The sequence below is a fragment of the Callithrix jacchus genome, chromosome 8, assembly GCF_049354715.1.
Source record: "Callithrix jacchus isolate 240 chromosome 8, calJac240_pri, whole genome shotgun sequence".
Lineage (NCBI taxonomy): Eukaryota > Metazoa > Chordata > Mammalia > Primates > Cebidae > Callithrix > Callithrix jacchus.
Genome location: NC_133509.1, coordinates 134,855,284 through 134,883,193, shown reverse-complemented (window position 1 = coordinate 134,883,193; position 27,910 = coordinate 134,855,284). Strand labels below are relative to the sequence as shown.

The window sequence follows — 27,910 nt, the reverse complement described above, 5'->3', positions numbered from 1 at the left end:
TTTTGGTTTGCATTTCCTCTTGCCTAATGATGCTGAGTGCCTTTTCAAGTGCTTACTGGCCATTTGCTTATATTCTTTAGAAAGGTATCTATTCAAATCATTTGCCCATTATAAAATTCGGTTGTCTTTTCATTGTTGGGATATGTCTTGGTCTATTCAAGCTGCTATAGTGAATATAACAGAAACTGAGTGGCTTACAAACAACATTAATTTCTCATAGTTATAGAAGCTGAGAAGTCGAAGATGAAGGTACCAACAGATTAAATATCTGGTGAAGGCCTTTTCCTCATGGTCAGAGCTTGCTTGCTGCATCCTCGCCTGCTAAGAGGGGCAAACAAGCTCCCTCAAACCTCTTTTATAAGGGCACTAATCCCATATATGAGAGTTCAACTCTCATGACCTACTCATATTCCAAAGGCCCCACCTCTTAATAATATCATCTTGGGGGGTAGTATTTCAACATCTGAATTTTGGGAGTAAACAAACTTTAGACCATAGCAAAATATAAGAGTTCTTCATATAGTCTAGATATAAATCCCTTATCAGATACATAATTTGCAAATATTTTCTCCCATTATGAGGACTGTCTTGTTACTTTCTTGATAGTACCATTTTCAGCAGAAACATGTTTAATATTGATGAAGTCTAATTTATTTATTTATTGGTCATTTGTGCTTTTGGTATTATTTTTAAGAAACCATCACCTAACATAAGGCCATACAGACTTACTTTTGTATTTTCTCCTACAAGCATTCTAAAGTTTTAGTTCTTCCACCTAAGTTTACGATCTGCTTTAAGTTGAATCTTGTATATGGTGTGAGGTAGGGTCCAATTTCATTCTTTTGTATGTGGACATTTTGTCCCAGTATTTGTTGAAAAGGCTATTTTCCTCCACTAAATTGCATGGCGCTCTTGTCAAAAAACAATTGCTCATAAATGTAGGATTAGTTGAGTCCAGTTGTAGACATGCTAAATTGCACGCACTTATGCTCTGTCTTCTTGGGACTAGGATACATGTGTAGAAAACCATGTCTTTAATTCATGGTCCAGAAATCGACACAGTAAACTCAATAAATATTTGTGGAATTATTACTACATGTGCACTTCACAGTCACACTCCCTCATCACCCATCACCTTGGACACTCTGAAGCATATCACTCTTATCTTGTGAAAGCACCAGCTGGTTCTCTTCCTAGTGCTGCTCCTCTAATCGGGACTCCATCTGATTCAGTCTGTTGCTTACAGTTCAATTTTGCTTAATGATACAAATTGAGGAGAGCATTTTCCTTTTTCCCAGGAAAGAAAATGTTCATAAATGGGACACTGAAGCTGTTCTCTTAGAAATCTCAGTGGTTGAAGGAAGCAGTGCCAGTGGATACATTTTATTTTATTTTATTTTACTTATTTTTGAGATAGAGTCTCACTCTGTCACCCAGGCTGGGGTGCAGTGGTGCAATTTCAGCTCATCACAACCTCCACCTCCTGGATTCAAGTGATTCTCATGCCTCAGCCTCCTGAGTAGCTGGAGGCTACATGTGATACAGCACATGCCACCAGTCAGCTAATTTTTGTATTTTTAATAGAGATGGAGTTTCATCATATTAGTTAGGCTGGTCTCAAACTCCTGACCTCAGGTGATCCACTCGCCTCTGCCTCCCAAAGTGCTGGGATTACAGGCATGAGCTATTGAACACACATTTGATTTTGATCTATCAGCAAAGAGGCTCTAAGGTGTAGTATGTTTCTATTTTGTATTCAGTTTCATCTGTGTGCCAGACCGAACATCTTTCTGTGTTCAAGCCAAAGTTAGAGATCTAAATTGCTAAAGGACTTCAGCAGGTCAGAGCTCAGGGAAAAAAGGTACTCAGAAGGGCCACTAATTAGTAATGAACGGCTAAAAGACCAGTAACTTTTTTTTTTGAGACAGAGTTTCACTCTTGTTGCTCAGGCTGGAATGCAATAGCACAATCTCAGCTTACCACAACCTCTGCCTCCCAGGTTCAAGCAATTCACCTGCCTCAGCCTCTCAAGTAGCTGGGATTACAGATATGAGCCACCATGCCAGACTAATTTTGTATTTTTAGTCCATGTTGGTCAGGCTGGTCACATACTCCCAACCTCAGGTGATTTGACCGCCTCAGCCTCCCAAAGTGCTGGGATTACAGGTGTGAACCACTATGCCCAGCCAAGACCAAGGACTTTTAACCAAGAAAAGGCAAGACTTTCTGAAATCCATTATCTTCAAGCATCTGAAAAGCCAATTCGAAGAAAGACCAGTTCAAGGAAGTACAAACGTGAAGAACCAAAACAGAAGATAAGCCCAGTCAATATCCTGCCAGTTCCCCTAGGCCTATCTCAAATGTAATAACAACAACAATAAATAAAAATTATGTTGTTCATATCTCTTTTCTGATACTTTCATCTCATATGCCCCATACTATTCTTCTTGGCTATCAACTCCTTGAGGCTTATGTAGATCTCCATAACTCTATCCCTAGTCCCACTATCTTGCATATAGTAGGTACTAAATATATATGTATCTGTCAAGCAAAATGTAAGCAAATATGATTTATCAAAATTAAATGAGGAAAGTCTGAGAAACTGTCACTGCCAAGAGGAGCCTAAGAGATATAAAAACTAAACGTTGTTATATAAAAACTAAACTAATGTCTTGAATGGAACCCTGGAACAGAAAAGGGTATCAGGTAAAAACAAAGGAAACTTGAATAAATGCTGGACCTTAATTAATAATGCCGGCTGGGCGCAGTGACTCATGCCTGTAATCCCAGCACTTTGGGAAGTCCAGGCAGGTAAATCACCTGAGGTCAGGAGTTTGAGACCAGCCTGACCAACATGGTAAAATTCACCTCTGTCTCTACTAAAAATATAAAAAAATTAGATAGGCGTGGTGGCCCATACCTGTAATCCCAGCTACTCAGGAGGCTAGGGTAGGAAAATCGCTTTAAACTGGGAGGCGGAAGTTGCAGTGAGCCAAAATCGCACCATTGCACTTCAGCCTGGGCAACAAAAGAAAACTCTGTCTCAAAAAATAATAATAAAGTAATCCCAGCACATTGGGAGGCCGAGATGGACAGACCACATGGTCAGGAGACAGAGACTATCCTGGCTAATGGTGAAACCCCATTTCTACTAAAAATACAAAAAACTAGCCAGGCATGGTGGCAAGCACCTGTAGTCTCAGCTACTCGGGAGGCTAAGGTAGGAGAATTACTTGAACCAGGGAGGCAGAGGTTGCAGTGAGCCAAGATTGTGCCACTCTATTCCAGCCTGAGAATACTCTGGCAACAGAGCAAGACTCCATCTCAAAATAAATAAATTAATTAAATTAAAATAAAAAATAATAATGTTTTCAGTAATAATGGACATTAATATAAGATGTTAATAACAGGAGAAACCATATGTGTGTGAGAAGTGTATGGGAACTCTCTGTACTACCTTCTTGATTTTTATAAACATAAAACTGATCTAAAATACAAAGTTCATTAATTTAAAAAAAGAAAGAAAGAAAATTCATCCCTGGGGATGGGGCTGGGATCTCCATTTTGGAAGGACACATACATATACATCCCCCCAGTGATTCCTATGCATATTAAAGTTGGAGAAACATCTGGGATATTAAGGGTTACAGTGGATAACATCCTTACAAAGAAATCACAGAAAAAAAAATACCCATCCACACATCACCAAACAAATCATGTCTTACGGCAGCAGTAAGGACACAATAGACTAAATCACTGTCACCCCAGTAATGCATTAAGTCATTAAGCACGTAATAAAACAGGCTTCGCTTGGATGCTAGCTTTTACTATTTGGGGGTGGCTACCTGAAATGCTGTCCTTAGAAGGATCCATGCCAAGCTGGGACGAACGCCACGATCAACTATCCATTTTAGGTATAGGTGGCAGTGTCAAACATTTACCAAGTGCCAAGTACCAGTGCTAGGCTCTGGGGTTCTAGCAGAGATCAAAACAAGCATAAGCTCTACCTTTATGAAGACTTCAGTAGGACAGGGAAATTTTAAGTAATTGCATACATACAAACAGTTACAGAAAAGGAAATACGGGAAATTAACAGGAAAGGGCCTTCAGGCTAAGGGTCAAAGACTGCCTACCCAAGGAAATGATCTTTTAACTAAGATTTCAAGGCTAAGAAGTTAGCAAAGTAAAGAGGAAAAGGAAGCAGCTAGACTGCGATCAACTTGTGTGATTTAGCTCATCAGATCTTTTCTTACTTAAGAATTCTTGGAGAGAGAAGGGAGAAGAGAAGATCAGTGCAATAAACACAACTCCACAGAGGCAGAAGAGCAACAGGCAGGACCCAGAGAACGGTTGAGAGTGCTGGAACCTTTTAAAGAAGAGGTCCAGGACAAATATATCACATGGGAAAAGTACTGGAAAAGGGTGTAAGACGCTACCAAAACCAAACTCTTTTAAGGTCCACTGTCTCTTTAAGATCTATAGAGCTATATAACGATAACATAAAGATATTGTAATTATATAAAAATATAAAAATATAATATATAGATCCTTTAGAGCTATATAATGGCACATCTCTCCTTTATTACCCAAAGAGAGGCGCACACTGGCTTACCTCTCCCTTTTTGCCATGACTTCCATGAATTTCACAGCTAAGTGTGCTCGACTGCAGTAACTATTTCTTAATCTAAGTTTTCTGGTACAATTATCTCCCATTCCCCCAAATATTATGCCTCCTGGTTTAGCTTTGTCTATTTCATCTTTTGCAGATAATGTCGCTGGATCTTTCTTAGAAGTTGCTGTATCAATAGCAAGTGCAGTTTCTAAACCAAAATTTATCACATATGAAGGTAAGTTATATAGTAATCTGACAAAAGGACAGAATATTTGAAACAAGAATTGTCCCATATCCTCATGGAAGATAAACTCTAGAAAATAAATCCAGGGTGGTGAGGCTGGGGTGGGGTGGAGTGGGGTAGATAACTAACCTTTACTGAATATCATAAGCTAAGAACTTTGCATGTACTCTCATTTCATCTTCACAAAACCCTCTGAAGAAAGTGAACTGTCCTAATTTATACTTGAGAAAAATGGAGGCTATAAACGTTAAGGAAATTGCTAAAAGTCAGTCAGCTGAAAAGTAGTACCTCTGGGGCAGAATCCAGGTCTGACTCTAAATTCCAAGCTGCTTAGAATACAGGGGTTAAATTAAACTAAAACATTTAAAATCTAACTCAAATTCTTTTTATGAAGTCCCTTTACATATCTATATTAACTGCAAACTGAAGAGATGTCTTTCACACAGCCATAAAGACAAAGACAATGCATCTTCACATTAATCGTTACAGAGGAACTGGGAAAAGGTTTCCCTCCCATGGTGAGCAGACAGAACTGCACCGTTTCTAGGTACAGTATCTCCCCCACTCCCTTTTTACCTACTCCAGAATCTCTTCTGATTCCTTTCCTAGTCCTTCCTTTGGTGATTTTTTGTTTTGTTTTTGGGAGAACCTCCAAGTTAAACTTCCAGGATTAAACTTCCATTCAGTAATTTTATCTCTTTCTCTCTTCTTTAAAATTAACATTCTGGTAGTATATGTTGATAGCCTTTAAAATGTTTATACCCTTTGGTCCCAATACCATTAAAATATATACTATGAATAAATCATAGTATACCATCTGAGAGACTATTATTCAGTTATTTTAAATGCTTTCAAATATTTGATAAGGGAAAGATACACATATATTAAATGTACAATGCCCAATACAAATACACAGTACACAAGCGCAGGGTATTCCTACTGCACGGTTCCTCAAACATGCGCAGTACACAGATTCTCTTTAAAGGGGAAAAATCTGTATGTGAAACAGTATGATTTAATTTATATTCATTCGGCATATATATTATGTATACATAAAATTGTTGTTGTTCTATTTTATGTTATTTTTGAGATAGAGTTTCACTCTCTCATCCAGGATGGAGTGTAATGACACGATCTTGGCTCACTGCAACCTCCACCTCCCGGGTTCAACTGATTCTCCTGCCTCAGCCTCTTGAGTAGCTGGGGTTACAGGTACCCACAAACATGCCCAGCTAACTTTTGTATTTTTAGTAGAAATGGGGTTTCACCATGTTGGCCTGACTAGTCTCAAACTCCTGATCTCTGGTGATCCATCTGCCTTGACCTCCCAAAATGAGGGGATTACAGGTGTGAGCCACCATGCCCCCGCCTATTATTTTTCTTAATCAACAGAAGTGCTAGCCAAAATCATAAAAAGCAAAAGCAGATAGGATCTCACTATGCTGCCACCCCCATGCTGGTCTCAAACTCTTGGCCTCCGGCTATCCTCCTGCTCAGCCTCCCAAGTAGCTGGGATTACAGGCATGTGACACCACACCCAGCTTATATACACAATTATAAAACTAAGTTTAAAGGACTTATGTTTGACCGGACACTAAATATAAATTTCTACTAAAAAAAATACAAAAATTAGCCAGGCATGGTGGCATGCACCTACAATCCCAGCTACTCAGGAGGCTGAGGCAGGAAAACTGCTTGAACCTGGGAAATGGAGGTTGCAGTGAGCCGAGATCATGCCACTGCACTCCAGCCTGGGCAACAGAGCAAAAGACTTGGTCTCCAAAAAAAAAGAAAAAAAAAGTATTATGTTTATATAACTACATAAGCAAAAAACAAATTTATAAATTAAATACAAACACAATCACCCAACCAGCAAAATTCAAAATAATGTTAATCAAACAATGATGCTGCTCAAATTAAAATCACTGTCCACAAGGCATATATGGTAATGGCACAGGCCTACACACAGACAGACAGAACAAGAGAGCCTGGAAAGATACACACACACAGAATCCCTATAGCCCCTATAGCTGGTCTTCTTAACATGACTTCCAAAGCCACCTTAGAAAATGCCCTGTACCAGCAGATTGCAGGACTGGGTTCAGAAATGTATTTGGACCCAACTGTGTTAGCTAGTATAGGTTAAGGGTGATAAGTAAGGACTGTGTTTATACCTGTGTATTTTATAGTGTTATATTCTGTGATCACATCACGTTCTGTAGAACTCCAACATCGATAAAGTGCCCTTGGTCCAAATGAAGCACTTCTTGGCTCATAACCAGACCTGTTGACATGCTGGATTGGCCATGTCTCACATGTACAAGGCTGGCCCTGGGGGGGTAGGTAAGCTTTCTGAAGATTAGAGGTGATTCTCACTCATGCAGACATTACCAGCTACAACCATGCACCCCAGAATGTTGGGATCCAGATGTTTGCACAGCCATCCAACCCAGAAAATGTTGTTATCTCTACCACATAAACTACTGATATGATCAAGTATCTAACTAGCAATTTTGAGAAAAATGTAGTTGCAGTCTCCACCTCATATTTCAGACCATTTGAAGAATGAATTTTTAAAACGGTTATACAGTCATACTCAGTATCCACAGAAGACTGGTTCCAGGACTCATCTCAGATACCAAAGTTTGTGGATGCTCAAATCCCTTATGTAAAATGGAGTCATACTTGCATATAGCCCAGATATATCCCATATACCTTAAATCATCTCTAGATTACTTGTAACATCGAATACAATGCAAATTATATATAAATAGTTGTTATGTTATATTGTTTAGGAAATAACGAAAAGAAAAAATGTCTGTACATGTTCAGTATAGAAACAACCATCCTTTTTATAAAAAAATGTTTTCCATCCAAGTTTGGTTGAATCCACAGATGCAGAATTGACAGATACAGAGGGCCAACTTCATGTATAAGTGAAAAAAAAAGTCTGATAATCAAAATTCTAGAAGAACAATATCCTACAATGTCAGAAACATGGAAAAATCATCAGGAAAACAACTTAATGACCTAAAAAAATTTTAACTTCTGTATCTAAATTTTTAAAAGATAAAAAGCAGACAGGGAAAATATTCACAGAAGAGAATATTCCCAATAGATAAATAACTCAAATATATAAGCAGGAATATATTGCATATTGTATATGTACGTGTGGGTTTTTTGTTTGTTTGTTTGTTTTTGGCAAGTGCAGAAAGACCTAGTAAGTTCCTGTAAATCTTTTAGGTATGGTGACTATTTGTGTATGGGCAGTGAGAGTGGGGGACAGGGTGTCTTGTTTCTTTCATCTCTTTACCCCATCTAATCCAGTACCAAACAATAGTATGCCGTCAAAAAATGATTTCTCAATTTAGATATGAAAATACATAGGGTATGTTAGAAAAAGGAAAACAAGAATTCAGGCAGTACTCTAGAAAATAAAAGAAAAACTCAAACTTATACTTTATTAACTGAATAAGTTGATACGATAGTATTTTTTTTTTTGTTAAGGTAAGTGGGCATGGGCCTCGAGTGTTTAGCTCACTTGGGAGAATGCATTTCCGGCTTTATGGCTTTCTGAGATGCTCCAAAAGGAACAGAGTTTGCATATCACATTTTAGACTTTTACAGCAATAGGTCACATCTATGTACTCTCATGAGAGTATCCATCAACAGAAATGATGTGTTACTTTCATTTTAAATATTTAAGACTGAACAAAAAGCAAAGTGTTACAATAAACCAAATTGCTTATAAATAATCAAATCAAATAAACTGACAATAAAGGTAATGAATAGTCCCTCTGGACTCATTTAAGTCCATGTACTAAAGCCAAGTACTTCAGGTACAAGTAAATATACAGGTAAATATAGATATTTAAATATAAGCAGTCTGCAATGGAGAACCATGTTAAACTGTCTGCAGCAATTTTTAAAATCTGTGTAAAAAATGATTGACTGAAAAAAAAAAAAAAGAAAAATGGTTCTTTATTCTCCAAAACCACTTAGAAACCTTTATTTTTACACCCGTGAGGTTTTTTTCTCTTTTTTTGAGACAAAGTCTCACTTTGTCACCTAAGCTGGACCTTGGCTTACTGCAACCTCTGCCTTCCGGGTTCAAGTGATTCTCCCGCCTCAGCCTCCTGAGTAGCTGGGACTACAGGCACCCACCACCATGCCTGGCTAACTTTTGTATTTTTAGTAGAGATGGGGTTTCATCATGTTAGCCAGGCTGGTCTTGAACTCCTGACCTCAGGTGATCTGCCCACCTCAGCCTCCCAAAGTGCTGGGATTACAGGCAAGAGCCACCGTGCCTGGTGACTTTTTATTAGATCCCAAAGAATGCGATCTGAGAATGGTCTCATGCTATTGTTGACTCAAAAATTAAATGTTCTATTCAGGAGGACTGGTTAGAGTATAATTTTTATTAAATAAATAATTAAGGAAATCAAGACAGGAGAAAGGAACCATGGAAAGGAGATAAAAGCACCTGCCCCCCAAATCTTTTGCTTTATAGCAATGACCTGAGCTAAACTGCTATCTTTTCAATTATTTATTAAGATGAGTTAAAGATTTATTCTTAAAGTTATCTTGATTCCAAAAGCATTTCACAAAGTGCCAGAGATAATCTAGTACAATTAGGACAGAACATAAGAAAGTAGGTGTCACTGTTCTCTACGGCTTCCATAATCTGGTAGCATGAATCTCCAGAACTGAATATTGACTCAAACTGCTCCTGAAAATGCAAAAATCAGAGACTTTTACTGCTAGTAACTGTGGACCAAGGAAATCAGAACAATCCTTTACCTAAAGGGAACTATAAAATCTGGGAAAAATGTAAGAAAAACCTGTGTGGAGGCATGGGGGAGGAAAGCAAGTCAGAGCCTGAGCAGGTGAGCTCAGTGCTTGAGGCTGATTTTCCAGAAAGGTGTTTGTCATTTCTGAAGGGAATGCTACAAGTTTGGCGCTGGGGTGGAGAGTGAAGGTGCTGGTGAAGAAGAGAACATTAGAAGGAAAAGTGAACAGAACAGGTTTGTCTTCACAAGAACTGCAGCTCAGCTTAGAGATATTCCAATCCCTGAAACTGTACTAAAGGCAGCCCCAATTCTAAGTCCTCCCATGTGCCTGCCAACAGCAAACGTGAATTACCTCTGGAAGAAAAAAGCATCATCTTAGGCCTCAAATTATTCCTACAAATAATTTTGCAAACATGATGTTTAGCACACATTAAAAAAAAACACTAGGCACATAAGGAGACAAGATAATATGAATGAAAACCAACAGAAACAGACACTAGAAACAACTAACAGATATTGCCATAACTGAACACGAACTTTAAGATAATTACACATACTACGTTAAAGGAGATAAAAGACAGGATTGATAATTTTGGCAGATAACTTGGAACCATAAAACAGAACCAAATAGAAATATAAAAATCAACTGGGCACAATAGCTCATGCCTGTAATCCTAGCACTCTGGGAGACTGTGGCAGGAGTATCATTGGAGGCCAAGAATTTGAGACCAGTCTGGGCAACATAGCAAGACCCTGTCTCTAAAACAAAACAAAACAAAACAAAATTTAAAAATTAGCTGTAGTTGCAGCTACTTGGGAGGCTAAGGTGGGAGGTTTAAGGCTGTAGTGATTGAGCCACTACACTCCAGCCTGAGCAAAACAATGAGACTCTGAAAAAAAAAAAAAAAAAAAAAAAAAAAAACTACAAAAAAGAAATTTAAAAGTAGTTTAAAAAATTGAAATTAAAAACTCAATGGATGGTTTTAATAGCAGATTATAATAGCAGGGGAGGGGGGATGGAGAGACACAGAGAGACAAGTGAGGAGATAACTGCAATAAAGAACAAAGAGACAAACCTGTAAAATGCAGAGAAATAGTTAAGAGACATAGACAATATAGTGGTCCCCAACCCTTGGACCATGAACTAGTATCAGTCCGTGGCTTATCAGGAACCAGGCTGCACAGCAGGAGGTAAGCAACAGATAAGCAAGCATTACCACCTGAGCTATGCCGACTGTCAGATGAGCTGCAGCATTAGATTCTCATAGAAGCATGAACCCTATTGTGAACTGTGCATGGAAGGGATCTAGGCTGTGTATTCCTTAGGAGAATCTAAAGCCTGATGATCTGAGGTGGAACAGTTTTATCCCAAAACCAGCCCCCCAACACCCCATGGAAAAATTTTCTTCCACAAAACCAGTCCCTGGTGTCAAAAAAGTTGGGAACTGCTGGTCTAACATATATCTTTGTAGCCCAAGAAGGAAAGGTAAGAAAAAATGGGGCAGAAGAAATAACTTAAGTACTAATGGCTGATGATTTCCAAAACCAATGAAAGACATGAAGCCACAAATTCAAGAATTCCTAAGAACTCTAATTATAAATAAAAAGAAATCCATACTAGGGACAATACAGAAAAACTGCTGAAAACCAAAGACAGAGAGAACATTTTTAAAACAGCCAGAAAGGGCTGGGTGCGGGGTGCGGTGGCACACACCTGTAATCCCAGCACTTTGGGAGGCTGAGGCAGGCAGATCACCTGAGGTCAGGAGTTTGAGACCAGTCTGAAACCCCATCTCAATAAAATAAACAAACAGCCAGAGGATAAGACTACTTTCAAAGGAACAACAGACTGACAAGTGACTTCTCAACAGAAAAAGTCAGAGATAATGGGATAGCTTTAAAATGCTAAAAGACTTCTCCAAGAAAACACCAAATGGGGAATGAGACCAGTGCAGTGGGAGAGCCTAGAGGCCCCAAAATGGGAGGCCAAAGCAGTGGCATCCAGGGTTGGCTGAGGCCATGGAGCTGGTGGTGGCAAGGACAAGGACAAGGAGTAGCTCCCCATCATCAAACTGGGCTGCCTAGTCAAGGACATGAAGATCAAGTCCCTGAAGATCTAACTCTTCTCCCTGCCCATCAAGTAGGCTGAGATCATTGACTTTTTCCTGGGGGTATCCCTCAAGGATGAGTTTTTTTTTAAAGATTATGCCAGTAGAAATGCAGACTTGCACTGCCCAGGTTCAAGGCACTTGTTGCCACTGGGGAATAAAATAGCCAGTTGGTCTGGGTGTTAAATGCTCCAAGACGGTAGCTACTACCATCCAAGGAGTCATCATCTTTGCCAAGCTCTCCATTGTCCCCGTGCAGAGAGGCATCTCAGGGGACAATACTGGCAAGCCCCACAGCATTTCTTGCAAGGTGACAGGCCACTGCAGCTCTGTGCTGGTACACTTCATCTCCACCCACAGAGACAATGAATGGTTTTGTCTTGATCCCTATGCCCAAGAAGCTGCTGATGACAGCTGACATTAAGGACTGCCACACCTCAATCAGGGACTGCATTGACACCCTGGGCAACTTCATCAAGTCCACTGTTAATGTCATCTCAAAGACCTACTGCTATCTGATCCCCAACCTCTGGAAAGAGACCATATTCACCAAGTCTTCCTATTAGGAAATTAGGAATTTATTGACCAGAGTCTCTACTGCAGAGAACCCAGGCTCCACCTATGGCTATTATACAATGTAGGATGTTTATTAAAAAAAATAAATATATAAAGTGAATTAGCTTTTTAAAATGCTAAAAGAAAACAATGGCAAACCAAGAGTTCTATAACTAATGAAATGACACTTCACAAACAGAAAAAAAGTTCTAAAATTAGATGTGGTAATGATTGCATAACTAAATATTCTAAGAACCACTAAACCATAAGCTTTAAATGGGTAAATTGTACAGTATATAAATTTATCTTAATAAAACTTACAAAAAAGAAAACAATGAAGAATAAATAATGACGTTTTTAGACAAGCACTAAGAATTTGTTGTCAGATCTGCACTAAAGGATACTATAAAGTATTCTTTAGGCAGAAAGAAAATGACCCCAAAGGGAAGACTGGAAGATGACTGGAATTTAATAAAATGTAACCCCTTCTGCACATTATGTTACACAAAAACGAATTCCACGTGAACCAAATATCTTAACATAAAAGGGAAAACATATGTAAAGTTTCTAAATGTTACAGGAAACTATTTTCTTGACATGTAAACCCCCAAAAGAGGCTGGGTGTGGTGGCTAGTGCACTTGGGAAGCTGAGGCAGGTGGATCACCTGAGGTCAGGAGTTCGAGACCAGCATGGTCAACATGGTGAAACCCCATCTCTACTAAAATTAAAAGTCAGCCAGCTGTGGCCTGTAATCCCAGCTACTTGAAAGGCTGAGAGAGAATCGCTTGAACCCAGGGGTGGAGATTACAGTGAGCCAAGAACACATCACTGCACTCCAGCCTGGGCAACAAGAGAGACTCTGTCCCAAAAAAATAAAAATAATAAATCCCACAAGAGATGTGGGTAAGATATCTGAACGCCAGAAGATACCAAATAAACATGAAAAGATGTTCAGCCTCATCAGTCAACGAGAAACTGCAGATTAAAACCACAATGAGATACCATTTCATAATCATCAGAATGGTTAAAATGTAAGACTGACGATACCAAGTGTTAACAAGAATGTGAAGCAACAAGAACTCATACACTTTTCGGTAGGAATGTCAACTCGTAGAACCACTTCGGAAATTTGGTGTTTACTGCTAAAGCTAAAGATATGCTATCTTTTGACCTAAAAATTCTACTAGATATATATCCAACTGAAATGAATACACCAGGAGAGACACAACAATATTCCTAATAGCATTATTAATAACCAACAAAGCTAGAAACAACTAAAACGTCTAGTAACAGTAGAATGCGCGCACGGTGGTATATTCGTACAACAGAATACTATAGAACAATAAAAATGAACAAATAGCGAGTACAACGTAATGGACGGATCTCGAAAACACCAGACACAAAAGAATATTGTATTATTTCACTGACATAAATACAAAACAGCCCAAAGGAAACCACAGTTAGAAACTACAGTTTTTATGAGATACGTGTTTAGAAAGTAAAATTAGAAAGGGGGGGGAAATTACCCTCCCCCCCAAAAAAAGTCACGATAGGGTTACCTCTGGAGAGAAGGGAGGGTTTAGCGACTGGGGGAGGGCACCCGGGCTTCTGGGTGCACCAAGGTTTTGTTTCTTGGCCTGATAACCAGCAGGCTCCCCGACTGAGTGATGCGTCAATGAGTGGTACATTTGGGGGCCTTGCACCTTACTGGCGTGCAAGGAAAAAAAAGCGGGGGGGACAGACTAGGGAGAAGAAGGGGGTGACCGGTTTCAAGTAGAGGGGAAGCTAAGCCTGTAAAAGCCCAAACGCGGCTCTGGGCACTGGCAGGGGGAGGCTTCGGCAAGGCCTGGGGCTTCAGGCCGGCCTCCTCCGGACTGGAAGGCACCGAACGGGGGCTTCGGCCAGCTTGGGTCCTCGTGCGGTCCGGACGCGGCCACACCTGCCCGCGGGGTCCGCCTCCCCCGCCCGCCGCAGGCCCCCCGGAGCCTAAGAGCACCCCACAGCAGCTACGGCCGGCGCCGCCTGCCCCTTGGGGAACGCCGGCCCCCAGAACCCAGCAGACCCTCCCGGCTCTCCAGACGCCCCCACGACTCTCGCGAAGCCATTCCCGCGCTCTGAATGCCCCCGAATCTCTGCAGAGCCCTCGCTGTCCTCCGGACGCCCCCGCGCCCCTGGAGTCCCCCTCCCGTCCTCGGGGGCACGGCAGGCCGCCAACCCAGTCCCTCCGAAGCTCGCCGCTGCCGCCTCCTACGAAGCGCCGGCCCCAACTCACCTCATTGTCGCTGCCGGGGACGGGCGCGCCGGGCCAGGGGCAACCCGGCGGCGGCGGCGGCGGGGCGCGGGGCGCGGGCGCTAGCGGGGGAGCCGGCCCCGGGCGCGGCGGCTCCGCGTCTGACTGGGCTGCGGGGGGCGGCGGGGGCTCATCTTCTCCGGGCGGGCGTCGGGGCCGCTAGCTGCGGGGAAGGGCCGCGACGGCGGCGACTGACAGCTGGGCCCCGGCCCCTGCCATCTTGGCGGGCGCGTGCCCGGGCCGGCGTGTGCGCGGGCGCGTGCCCGGGGGCCGCGGCCGAGAGACAAGGAGCGACAGGGGGAGGGGGCGAGCCGGCTGGGGTCCGGGCGGCGGGAGCGCGTGCGCGTCAGCCTGAGACTCGGGGCGGCGGCCCCTGGCGAGCGTGCCGGCGGCTCCGAGTCCTCGAGGGAGAGGCGAGCGGGCGCTCGGGCTAATCTCACTCAGCCCCGCAGCCGAGCCCGAGATTGCGCACGTGGCTGTGCGCCCCGCAGCCCGCCGAGGGAACTACGCGCGCTTGCGCCCCTTTGCCCGTGGCCGCTGAGGTGAATGAGCGCGCGCGGTGGTCGAAGCCCGACACAAAAGGCGCGGGGCCCCACCGTCCGCGCCTCCGGGAGCGCCGAGCTTGAGGCTGCGAGGGGCGGGGCTGACGCGAGGGGCGTGGGTGAGGGGCGGGGCTTCGAGGCAGCGGGCGGGGCCGGGCGGGGCCGGGCGGGGACTGGGGGCGTCGGGCGGGGCCGAGGGGCGCCGGGCGGCACGTGGCGCGCTGCGCTGCCTCCCGCGCGGACGCTCCTCCCGCCCCCGCCCTCGCCCTACCCCCGAGCTCACAGAGGCCACCCGGGGCACCAGGGTCGGTGCTTGGTGGCCCCATGATTCCCACCACCCGGCACTGCTGAGCACCCTGCCCGCTCGGACTCGGGGCATCTCTGATCCGAGGGGCGTCGAGGTCACCGACAACTGATTCCCTGTTTGTAAATAAGGAGCCGTGGCGGGGATCGAGAGTTGCAGCTTTGGGGCGATATGAGTATTCGAAGTATTTCACCCAGCTCAACAAGAGCCCACTCGGCGCCCCAAAACCACAGCCTGGAAAAATCACGTTTACCATACACAGCGTCAGGTAGTTCGTCCAGGTTGTCTCTGGTTTTTAACTCCCTGTCTTTCCTAAAGCTTTAGTGATCCTCACTGCTGGCTGGAAACCCCAAACCCTCCAGAGTCTCACTCCTCGTATGTAAGAAGACACAGTTCCGGCCGGGTGCAGTGGCTCATGCCTGAAATCCCAGCACTTTGGGAGGCCGAGGCGGGTGAATCACCTGAGGTCAGGAGTTCGAGACCAGCCTGACCAACATAGTGAAACCCTCTCTCTACTAAATACAAAAAATTACCCGGACATGGTGGCGTGTGCCTGTAATCTCAGCTACTTGAGAGGCTGAGGCAGGAGAATCGCTTGAACCCCGGAGACAGAGGTTGCAGTGAGTGGAGATTGCACCACTGCACTCCAGCCCGGGAGACAGAGTGAGACTATGTCTCAAAAAAATAAAAAAGACACAGTTCCTCGTGCGTTACCAGTATGGGCGCTATTGCCTCCCTTCCCCCTGTGTCACAGAACATTAAAATAATAGCTAACTTTTAAAAAATGGTCTTAACAAGAGTATTTAAGGCATTTGTCAGTGTCTGGCAGTTAGGAAGGCAATGAGTTGCTATTTTCCTCCTGTCCAGGATTGAGGAGAGGGTGTGTGTGTTAAGCATTATTGTCCAAGATATAGTAAATGGTGGAGCCAAGTCTCAAGTAGTGTTTTTCTGACTCGGAATCCCAGTGCCCATGCATTCCAGTTTGCTGGGGTTGAACATCAAGGTCATGGGTTGCAGTTTGGGTCTCTATGTGCTTGTCTCCCCCCGTCTCATTGTCCCTCCCTCACCGTGTACAGGTCATAGAATTCCCTAGCGACTGGTTGTAGCGTCTCTGCTTTCCTTCCTGTATTTGTTTAAGCCAGAGTTGTCAAACCTGACAATACCATGATATCCTACAGCCCTGGTAGCAGCCCCTTAGGTTTAGCCTCTCATAACCTCATTTGTCCCTCTCTTCACAAGTTCAAGAGTGGTCTCTTTGCTACAGGAGAGCCTTGTTGCATCCTAAAAATTACTAAAATGGACAAGCCTCGGGTCATCTGGACATCCCAGCTGTGCTGCGGAGAGGCAAGGTTAACCCCTGGTCACTGCCTATCCAAGTCCTGTGCTGAGACCTTGGGATACAGGCCTGCTTGTTTGCAGCCTAGTTTATTGATGCTCTTTTAACATGTGGCCCACTCTGATCTCCAGATCAGGTATTTTCCCTGCTGCCCTGAAGTCTGACAAGTTGTTACCATCCTGCTCCTGGCGAGGTTATTTCTTGCATCTGATATTTCTCCATCAGAGGGCTTCATGAGCTGCAGGAAGGGCTAAGGTAGGAACCACCTACATCCCGTCCTGTGCCGTGCTTCCAGCTGAGTGGGCATTGGTCTTTGGTCAACAGACCCGGGATGCATGGGGAGTCAGAGGCTCCTTGTATTAATCCTCCAGCTCACACCTCTCTGACCTCCATTCCTCCTCTGGCAGGTGGGAATCCTAAAGCCCATCTCACAGGTGATGCTGAGATCAGATGAGATGGCAATGTCCACACAAAGTAGATCCCAAGAAAGGCCTTTTCTGCCCTTCCCCAGTGTCCTCCCCCTTACCTCCCCTCCCCGCTTCCTTAACAAAGCATAATTTGAAACCACAGTCTATTTGGCACGTTTTGCGTTTTCTGAACAAAGGCTTTATTCCATAAAAGTACATGAATTCGGCAGGGCGCGGTGGCTCAAGCCTGTAATACCAGCACTTTGGGAGGCCAAGGTGGGCGGATCACGAGGTCAAGAGGTAGAGACCATCCTGGCCAACATGGTGAAACCCTGTCTCTACTAAAAATACAAAAATTAGCTGGGCATGCTGGCGCGCACCTGTAGTCCCAGCTATTTGGGAGGCTGAGGCAGGAGAATTGCTTGAACCCGGGAGGCAGAGGTTGCGGTGAGCCGAGATGGTGCCACTGCACTCCAGCTTGACGCCTGGCAATGCAGCAAGACTCTGTCTCAAAAAACAAAAGTACATGAATTCATGTTTTCCATTCTTCTGATGAAAAGAAAATTAACATTTGGACATGAGGCTCCCCCAAATGACTTATTTCTGGAGGTCACCAGTCCTAGGATTGGAAAAGATTCCTTGTCAGAGTCAGTGATTCATTCATGACATTTGATATGTGTGGGTGCAGCGCACTTGGCCAGGCTGATGACCCATGGCTCCAAGCACTCCTGGACTGGACTTCCCAGTGTAAGGGAGGAAGGAAACATGGTTTTGGCTGTTTGTTGGGTTCAGGATAGCCACAGAGTCACAAATAACAGAACTAGAAAGTCTTCAAAGGGCGTCTCATCCAACCTACTTGTCCAGAGGGTGACGAAACTGAGGCCCCACGAGGTCACACAGGTGACAGAATAAGAGCCAGATGAGCATATATTTCTGCAGACTCCAAGTCCCTGGACTGCCTCCCCAGTTCTTGAAGTTTTTCCAGCCCTGGGGTCACTGCTGAGGAGGCAGCCCCATAGACCGTCTTCTCCATTACTTAGTGTTTGCCAAAACGAAACTCACCGCAAATAATGGAAAGAAACACAATTGCTTTTGATGATTCTCCAATGAGACCATGTCTGGTTCATATCAACCAGCATACGTGAGTTACAGATGCACACCAGAATCCAAAATAAAGCATGCTTAGACAACCACAGATGTCCCAGGGGTTCAGGCACCACCTGTGACCCTGTACCCCTTTTTCATTCACTCCATTCATCTTGAGGGAATGTGTTCTCTTTCTGGTCCACAAGAGGGCATAGTTTTAAGGGCAAGACTTCCCAGCACCATGGCCCCCTCCCATCTCTCTCCATCAGGGAGATTTAAGGGGTTCTGGGTCAAAAGTCAATCACTCCAGTGGAAGTTCTAACGAACTCCTTTCATTGGCCCGGGGTCTTAGAGAAGGTGGGGGTTCCTCCCAGGTTAAAAGTTCCCTTCTTCCACACCTCTTCAGACTCCATCTTTGGATCCCCTTCCATGAACACTCTCTCGTGGAAGCCTGTCTTCCCCTCCTAAACTCCATCTCTCTATTCCCTTCCACTCAGTGTAGAAGCTGCTTTTCTCTCCTGGATTTCATCTGTCTGGATTCTCTCACTTAATGTGAGAGTTAGCTGTTTCTTTCTCTCTTCTTCTCCTGTTTCTCTTTCTCTACCTAAATAAATCACTTTCTGCAAACACTTTCGAGTCCAGCACTTACTGCACACTGCACCGTGGTCTCCTCTCCCATTCTTGGGGAATGATAGACCAAGAACCTGGAGAAACATCCTCTCAGGGAGAACTGAGGGTTCCCCTGAACCCCAGCATTACAATCTCATTTCCCAACTCTGTTATTACCAGCAGTTGTTTTCCTTAAACACAACACGGTTAGTTTTCATTTATTCATTTAATGTGCCTTGAGCTCCTCAGCACGTGTCTGCCTCCTCTCCTGCCTTGCCCGCTGCCTCAATCTACCTGGCAAATCATCTTCAATCCTGCTTATGTGTCAGCCCTCTCCGGGAGCTCTCAGCCCCACCCTCCCCCACTGCAAGCTGCTGGCTCCTTCTCCACACGGTTTCTGGGTCACCCTCCGCCCTCCTGCATCGAGATTGCGAGATTGTCTTCGTACTTGCAGACTCCCCCACTAGGCTATGAACTTCATGACAACAGCAAGCAAGTCTCATTCCTCTTCGTACTGCCAGCCTCTCGGCCCTGTGGGCTGGGACGGTTCAGAATTGGAGGAATCCTACGTGAGTGCCACCACTCCAACCCAAAAAGTGTCCTGGGTGGGTCAGGGACCACTAGCCTGTGTGTGCGGGTGTTTTTGGAAACCACAGCTCCTGCTTGTGTTCCATCTGGCAGAAATAGAAACTACTTCTGGTCCATTTTGCCTTCCATACCTTGAAGATGGTCTGTGCTTCACAGCTGGAGCTTTTTTTTTTTTTTTTTTTTTTTTGAGACAGAGTCTCACTCTGTCACCTAGGCTGGAGTGCAGTGGCACAATCTCAGCTCACTGCAACCTACGCCTCCCAGGTTCAAGTGATTCTCATGCCTCAGCCTCCCCAGTAGGTGGAACTACAGGTGTGCACCAGCACACCCGGCTAATTTTTTTTTTGTATTTTTAGCGGAGAAGGGTTTTCACCATGTTGGCCAGGCTGGTCTTGAACTTCTGATCTCAGGTGATCCACCCACCTCAACCTCGCAAAGTGCTGGGATTTCAGGTGTGAGCCACTGTGCCCCGCTGGCTTGGAGCTTAACTGCACCCTTCTTAGGCTCCTCCACTCAAAAGTGACCTTCCCTAAGATCATTTTTCACTGGCTTTGAATGCAGTGGGGTGACTCTGGGATGAGGGCCCTGTGGTCATACCGGGGAGCACTCCAGCCTTCTGCTGGGGGCACTTACAGATCTGGACCCATCGCTAAGAAGTATGGCCAGAGGGGGCTGGGGGAAGATCTTTGCCACCTGTCCTATGGAGGGCAGCTTCTTAGTGCCACTGTTTCCGAGGAGAGAAGGAGGACCTAGTGTCACTGGAGGAGGGTGTCCAGTTCTTGGCATCTTGAACAAAGAATTGGACAAAATGCACAAACAAAGCAAGGAAAGAACGAAGCAACAGAAGCAGAGATTTATTGAAAACAAAAGTACAGGCACAGGGCGGGAGCGGGCGAGCATAGGGTTCAACAGCCCAGTTATAGAACTTTCTGGGGTTTTTAGTGGAACCTCTAGAGGTTTCCACTGGTTACTTGGTGTCCACCCTATGTAAATGGAGAGGATATCTCCTGGCATAGCTGAAGTGTCTCCATTTGATTTAGGTCTGGGAGTCCTTGGGTTCCCTGCCTCCAGGCCGTAGTCTCCCGCCCCACTAGTGTTGAAGGACTTTTCCTTAGTACAGCTAAAGATGGGGTTCTTGTCTGTCCCACAGCCACGAAAATGTAGGCTCACAGATGGCTTAACGGGTGAGTAAAGCAGGGTTTGATTGAATGAAAAGGGGGAAAACGGGGAAACAGGAACTCTGGCAAGGCCAGGTCCCTCCGCTGGAGCACTTCCCACCTGCAGTTGGAATCCCACGTTCCACACGGGAAGGGGAGGGACCAGGCTCCTCCCTGCTGCAAACACTGTGAGCTTCCCGAGGCTCCGCCTCGTGGGCAGGCTGGCGCAAGTTCCCCAGGGAACCCCCTCCCACCTGGCCGTCTCCTGGGACTGGACAGGACCGGCCTGCTCTTCTGCAGCCAAGTCTGAGTGTTCTGGCTTTACAGGAACTTAATATCTCCATTTAACTGAATTAAGAAAACTAAGTCAAGTACATGCCTGGGACAACCAGCCAGCCATCCTTGAGAGGCCTACGGGTCCTAATGGAGTCTGTGCCCCTTCCCAGGAGCTCTGGGGCAGCTGGGAAGGGAAGCCCCACCCAGCTCACACCTAGGAAAGCCAAAATCCCTCCTCTCTCCCAGCCAATCATCAAGTTCTAGCTTTGGGGCCCGTTCACCATCAGCTTTGGGGAAGAAACTTCCGGGTTGCTTTTCCTGCCTGCTGTATCACAGTTATCATGGGGACCCTGGCAGCCAGGCCTTTGCGGGAGCCCGGCACTTCATTCACTATGAGGCTGGGAGGCCTGGGCCTCTGAATGTGAGCAGACGTTTCAGGGGCGTTGGGAAGTTTAAAGGCTGCAGTCGCCCGCGTGCGGTGGCTCACAGCTGTAATTACAGCACTTGGGGAGGCCAAAGCAGGAGGATCATGAGGTCAAGAGATGGAGGCATCCTGGCCCACATGGCGAAACCCCATCTCTACTAAAAATACAAAAATTAGCTGGGCGTGGTGGCGGACACCTGTAGTCCCAGCTACTTCGGAAGCTGAGGAGGAGAATCGCTTGAACCCGGGAGGCGGAGGCTGTAGTGAGCCGAGATCGCGACACTGCACTCCAGCCTGGTGACAGAGCGAGACTCCAGTCTCCCCACCCAGGGAGGCACAGTCTTCCGCCAGGCAGAGCAATCAGAGTGTGACATGGCTAAAGGGGGAGTCACAGAGAACTTACCCGGAGAGTCAAGAAGGCCTTGCATCAGAGCAACTGGAAAACAAAAAAACTCGAGAATAGAAAATACATAATTAAGAAATTAATTAGAGGCAGTGAAAACCAGAAAAGACACTACTGCAGAACAAGGGTCAGCACACTTTCTGCAGAGGACCAGCTGATCCACGTTTTTGGCTTTTTAGAAGCCATTTGGTGTGTCACAACTTTGGCAGGCCAGTTCTCCCTGACAGTCACACAGACAGGCCTGCATGAGAGTCGCCAGGACAGCATAGCACCCCGGGTACACGGAGCCACTTCCATACAGCATAGCACTCCGGGTACACGGAGCCACTTCCACGCAGCGTAGCACCCCAGTTACACGGAGCCACGTCCACGCAGCATGGTGCCCCAGGTACACGGAGCCACCTCCGCACAGCATAGCGCCCCGGGTACACGGAGCCGCGTCCACACAGCATAGCACCCCGGGTACACGGAGCCGCGTCCACACAGCATAGCACCCCGGGTACACGGAGCCGCCCTCGCACAGCATAGCACCCCGGGTACACGGAGCCACGTCCACACAGCATAGCACCCCGGGTACACGGAGCCGCGTCCACACAGCATAGCACCCCGGGTACACGGAGCCACTTCCACACAGCATAGCACTCCGGGTACACAGAGCCACTTCCACGCAGCGTAGCACCCCAGTTACATGGAGCCACGTCCACGCAGCATAGCACCCCGGGTACACGGAGCCACGTCCACACAGCATAGCACCCCGGGTACACGGAGCCACTTCCATACAGCATAGCACTCCGGGTACACGGAGCCACTTCCATACAGCATAGCACCCCGGGTACACGGAGCCACTTCCACGCAGCGTAGCACCCCAGTTACATGGAGCCACGTCCACACAGCGTGGCGCCCCAGGTACACGGAGCCACCCTCGCACAGCATAGCACCCCGGGTACACGGAGCCGCCTCCACACAGCATAGCACCCCGGGTACACGGAGCCACGTCCACACAGCATAGCACCCCGGGTACACGGAGCCACCGCCACACAGTATAGCACCTCAGCTGCATGGAGCCACGTCCACACAGAGCTGCCTTAACACTGACCACATAGTGAAACCTGGGGAACTCGGTGCCCAGACATCAAGCTAGAAGTGAAACGTGGTCAAGCAAACCAAAATAATGGAGCCAGGCTTACCTTCCTAGTGCCAGGGCCTGCCTGGGATCGACGAAATCAGAGACAAGTCAAGGTAACAGAGGCAGCAGGATGAATAGATCCATTGGACCGTCTAAGGCAGCTCTCCAGACCAATAAATAATCATAGAAATAATCACTCTGCCACCACAGGAGACAGGCCTTGAAGGTACTGGGGCCCACACAACTTAATCAGACATAGCAAGCATTTTGTTTTTTTTGACATGGAGTCTTGCTCTGTCACCCAGGCTGGAGTGCAATGGCACAATCTCGGCTCACTGCAACCTCCGCCTCCCAGGTTCAAGCAATTCTCCTGCCTCAGCCTCCTGAGTAGCTGGAATTACAGGCACGCACCACCATGCCCAGCTAATTTTTTGCATTTTTAGTAGAGACGGGGTTTCACCATGTTGACCAGGATGGTCTCGATCTCTTGACCTCGTGATCCACCTGTCTCGGCCTCCCAAAGTGCTGGGATTACAGGCGTGAGCCACCACGCCCGGCCTCCACATTTTCTTTTTAATGTGATGGGTTTATTTTATTTTACTCTGATGCAAGACCAAAGATTTCCCGATAGCACAGAGATCAATATATTACAAGATCATGAAAAAATGGTGTGGGATATGCAGGGTCTGAGGTACAAACTGGAGTGTCAGATGGTCTCCCCTAACATGACACGACACTGTCGCTGAGGAACAACACCCTTAAACACTGCAGAACTGTGGCGCAAACATGACGACTTCTGGCATGCCTTCAAGCGCCTCCCTTGGGACGGACTAGCCATACCTAGACCTCAGTGTGGGGAGGATTACAATTCTTTTTTTTTTTTTTTTTTTTTGAGATGGAGTTTCGCTCTTGTTACCCAGGCTGGAGTGCAATGGCGCGATCTCGGCTCACCGCAACCTCCGCCTCCTGGGTTCAGGCAATTCTCCTGCCTCAGTCTCCCGAGTAGCTGGGATTACAGGCACGCGCCACCATTCCCAGCTAATTTTTTGTATTTTTAGTAGAGACGGGGTTTCACCATGTTGACCAGGATGGTCTTGATCTCTCGACCTCGTGATCCACCCGTCTCGGCCTCCCAAAGTGCTGGGATTACAGGCTTGAGCCACCGCGCACGGCCACAATTCTTTGGAAGAATAAAAAGTTCACACTTTTGAAATTTCACAGAAGAATTTTTTGTTTGTTTGTTTTTGAGACAGAGTCTGGATCTGTCACCAGGCTGGAGTGCAGATCTCGGCTCACTGCAACCTCCGCCTCCTGGGTTCAAGCAATTCTCCTGCCTCAGCCTCCTGAGTAGCTGGGCACGTGACACCATGCACAGCTAATTTTTGTATTTTTAGTAGAGATGGGGTTTCACCATGTTGTCCAGGATGGTCTCGATCTCCTGACTTTGTGATCTGCTCGCCTTGGCCTCCCAAAGTGCTGGGATTTACAGGCGTGAGCCGTTGTGCCTGGCTGAAATTTCACAGAAGAATTTTAAGGCCAAAACATAGTGGGTTCATTTTTCTTCACTTCCAGGAACAAACCTGATGCTTTCCTCAAACCACATTAAGCTTCCAGTTCAAATCCTAAGCCAACCGTGTGACCTCACGCATTGAAGTTCTTTCCAGCGAGTAAAGCTGATAAGGTCAATTTGACTCCTGGTTGAAGGGTCTGAGTACAACCCAGTCCAATCAGGCTGAGGTTATTTACTTTAGCAGAGAGACAAGTTCCACAGCCCAGCTTGGACTTAGCACAATGCCAAAACGAGTGTCGTGACTCCCAGCCGTCCAAGCAAGGCTTACTGACCTTTCAATCTTCTCATTAACCTTCTGGTCAATAGAAGAACCTCCATATTCAGTGTGTGTGCAGCTGGAAGTCTGCAGCCTTGTAACACAGGGTGAAATTATTCTGTGACAATGTGGATTTGGTTGTGTCAAAACTCATTGATAGCCAACAAGCCACCCGTCAAAGGCCAACACAGCCCGGCCATAGATGGTTGGTCCAGAAAAATCTATATCAGCATTACTGCCAATACTAAAACAACCCCATTTATAGGAGGCCTTCAATTTTCCACTCTGTGTTTGGTATAAATATGAGATCAAGAGTCAATTTCTGACCTTCAGCCAACTTATTCTCCGAAGAGATTTCTGTCCCAAGAGTCTGTGTTCTGTTTTTGGTTGGAGGTAAGTTCAGAGTCATAGACCTTATATTTGGTTTCTAGGTTGCCTGATGCTTTCCCTGTTATCAGTGTAAGCATGACCAGAAGTAGAAAATTCCACTCCACTACAAGACTTGGTTTTCAGGTCTAACTTTGCCATGCCAAAGCCATATCCTTAGCATCCTCTCCTAGATCATAGTAAGTTGGTGTGTTACATATATCTTAGAAAAATCTGTCCGGGCACAGTGGCTCAAGCCTGTAAGCCAGCACTTTGGGAGGCCGAGGTGGGTGGATCACAATGTCAGGAGATCAAGACCATCCTGGCTAACACGGTGAAACCCCGTCTCTACTAAAAATACAAAAAATTAGCTGGGCACGGTGGCACGTGCCTGTAAAGTCCCAGCTACTCAGGAGGCTGAGGCAGGAGAATCACATGAATCCGGGAAGTGGAGGTTGCAGTGAGCTGAGATGGCACCACTGCACTCCAGCCTGGGCGACAGAGCGAGACTCCGTCTCAAAAAAATAAAATAAAAAAAATATTTCTTTGGCTCTTACGAAATCAAAGACCTCCACTCCAAGGGCCTGTCTCCCGCAAGCATTTTTGCCTCTGACCTTCTAGTTGAAATAAAATTAGTTACCAGTAGACTTACATGAATGCTATACTGCACATAGGCACATAACCCCAACCTATATAAGCACTAAGAAAATTGTAACACTTTGAGTTGGTCTGGTGGAATTATCTCCAGCTTCTCCCTGTATCCGGTTACAGCAATAAATTCCCGTCTTTACTAGTTTGTCTGCTTCTCATTATTGGGCCTCGAAAAAAGGCAGCCAGACCCAGCTTGGTTCCGGGAATACACGACTTCCCTTGGCCTTTAACTTGAAGACAGTCATAGACCATAGGTGAGTGGATGTCACTGTGTTCCAAGAGGACTTTCGTTACAAAAACAGGTAAAGCCATCTCTATTTTCCGATGACATGATCTTACATATAGAAATTCCTGAGGAATCCACTCAGAAACTATCAGAACTAATAAAAAGTTCTGCAAGGGCGAAGCATATAAGATCAGCATATAAACATCAGTTGCGTTTCTATAGACTTGCTGTGAACAATCTGAAGATGAAGTTAAGAAAACAATTCTATTTACACGACATCAGAAGAATAAAATACTCAGGAATTATTGACACTGAATTTAACCAAAGAAGTGTTAGGACTTGTACAGTGAAAACTATGAAATGTCTCTGAAAGAAATTAAAGACAACCTATCAATGCAAAGATATCCATCTATGGATTGAAAGAGCTAATATTATTAAAATGGCAAGAGACCCCGGACTGATCTACAGATTCAATGCAATCCCTGTCAAAAATCCCAGCTGCTTCCCCATGTGTTCTATGGAGCAATTAGAAAGCTGATCCTAAAATTCATTTGGAAGTGCAAGGGACTGTAGAATAGCCAGAACAATCTTGAAAAAGAATAAGGACAGGTATATATATTGATGGAATAGAATGTATATAACATTCGATTGGTATATATGTATATGTATACACGATGCACATAGCATTCTATTGGTATATACATTCTCTTGGAAACAGCATTCTCACTTCACCATCAACACCCAAAGCTAAAATTCTAATTAAACTACTCCCTGTTTAATTAGAGGTGTCTCATGCCTGTAATCCCAGCACTTTGGGAGGCCAAGGTGGGTGGATCACCTGAGGTCAGGAGTTCGAGACCAGCCTGGCCAGCATGGTGAAACTCCATCTTTACTAAAAATACAAAACATTAGCTGAGTGTGGTGGTGCATGGCTGTAGTCCCAGCTACTTTGGAGGTGGAGGCAGGAGAATCGCTTGAACCCAGGAGATGGAGGTTGCAGTGAGCCGAGATCATGCCACTGCACTCCAGGCTGCATGACAGAGCAAGACTCCATCACACATTAAAAAAAAAAAAAAAAAAAAAAGAATAGAGAGTCCGGAAATAAACCTAAACCCTTAAGTTTACAGTCAATTGATTATCAACAAGGGCACCAAGTTAAAGAACAGGTGTGGCCGGGCGCGGTGGCTCATGCCTATAATCCCAGCACTTTGGGAGGCCGAGGTGGGTGGATCACGAGGTCAAGAGATCGAGACCATCCTGGTCAACAAGGTGAAGCCCCGTCTCTACTAAAAATACAAACGTTAGCTGGGCATGGTGGTGCGCGCCTGTAGTCCCAGCTACTCAGGAGGCTGAGGCAGGAGAATTGCTTGAACCCAGAAGGCGGAGGTTGCGGTGAGCCGAGATCGCGCCATTGCACTCCAGCCTGGGTGACAAGAGCGAAACTCCGACTCACAAAACAAACAAACAAACAAAAAAACAGGCTTTACTAAATGGTGCTGGAACAATTAGATACCCACATGCAAAAGACTAAAGTTGAACCCTCGTTACGTCATTCATAAAAATGATCTCAAAATGGATCACAGACCTTCATATAAGAGCTAAAACTATAAAACTCTTAGAAGAAAACCTACATGCAAATCTTCATAATCTTGAGTTAGGTGGAAGCTTTTTAGATATGACACCAAAAGGAGAAGTGACCAAAGAAAAAATAAATAAATTGGACTTCATTTGTATTAAAAACTTTCACCGCAAAGACACCATCTAGAAAGTGAAAAGACAACCCATGGAATGAGAGAAAACATTTGCAAATATCATATATCTGATAAGTTCTGCTTTTGTCTGTTTACTGTGGCTATAAAGGAGTACGTGAGGCTGGGTATTTATAAAGAGGTTTATGTGACCCAGGGCTCTGCTGGCTGGAAGACCAGGCATCTGCTGAGAGCCTCAGGCTGCTTCCATTCGTGGTGGAAGGTGAAGGGAGCC

General features: G+C 45.5%; 1 protein-coding gene and 1 pseudogene across 2 annotated transcripts in view; both read right to left on the bottom strand.

The window, feature by feature from the left end:
* EVL (Enah/Vasp-like) overlaps positions 1-14,842 on the bottom strand; it is a 194,301-nt gene extending 179,459 nt beyond the window's left edge. For both annotated transcript variants that reach the window (XM_035261459.3, XM_078335749.1), the window contains exon 1: positions 14,583-14,842. In XM_035261459.3, coding sequence (XP_035117350.1) covers positions 14,583-14,587 — 5 coding nt within the window. In that variant the 5' untranslated portion in view covers positions 14,588-14,842. The remainder of the gene's footprint in view (positions 1-14,582) is intronic.
* A 9,618-nt stretch (positions 14,843-24,460) lies between these two features.
* LOC100408565 (non-selective voltage-gated ion channel VDAC3 pseudogene) lies at positions 24,461-25,223 on the bottom strand (annotated as a pseudogene).
* Positions 25,224-27,910: the final 2,687 nt, after the last annotated feature.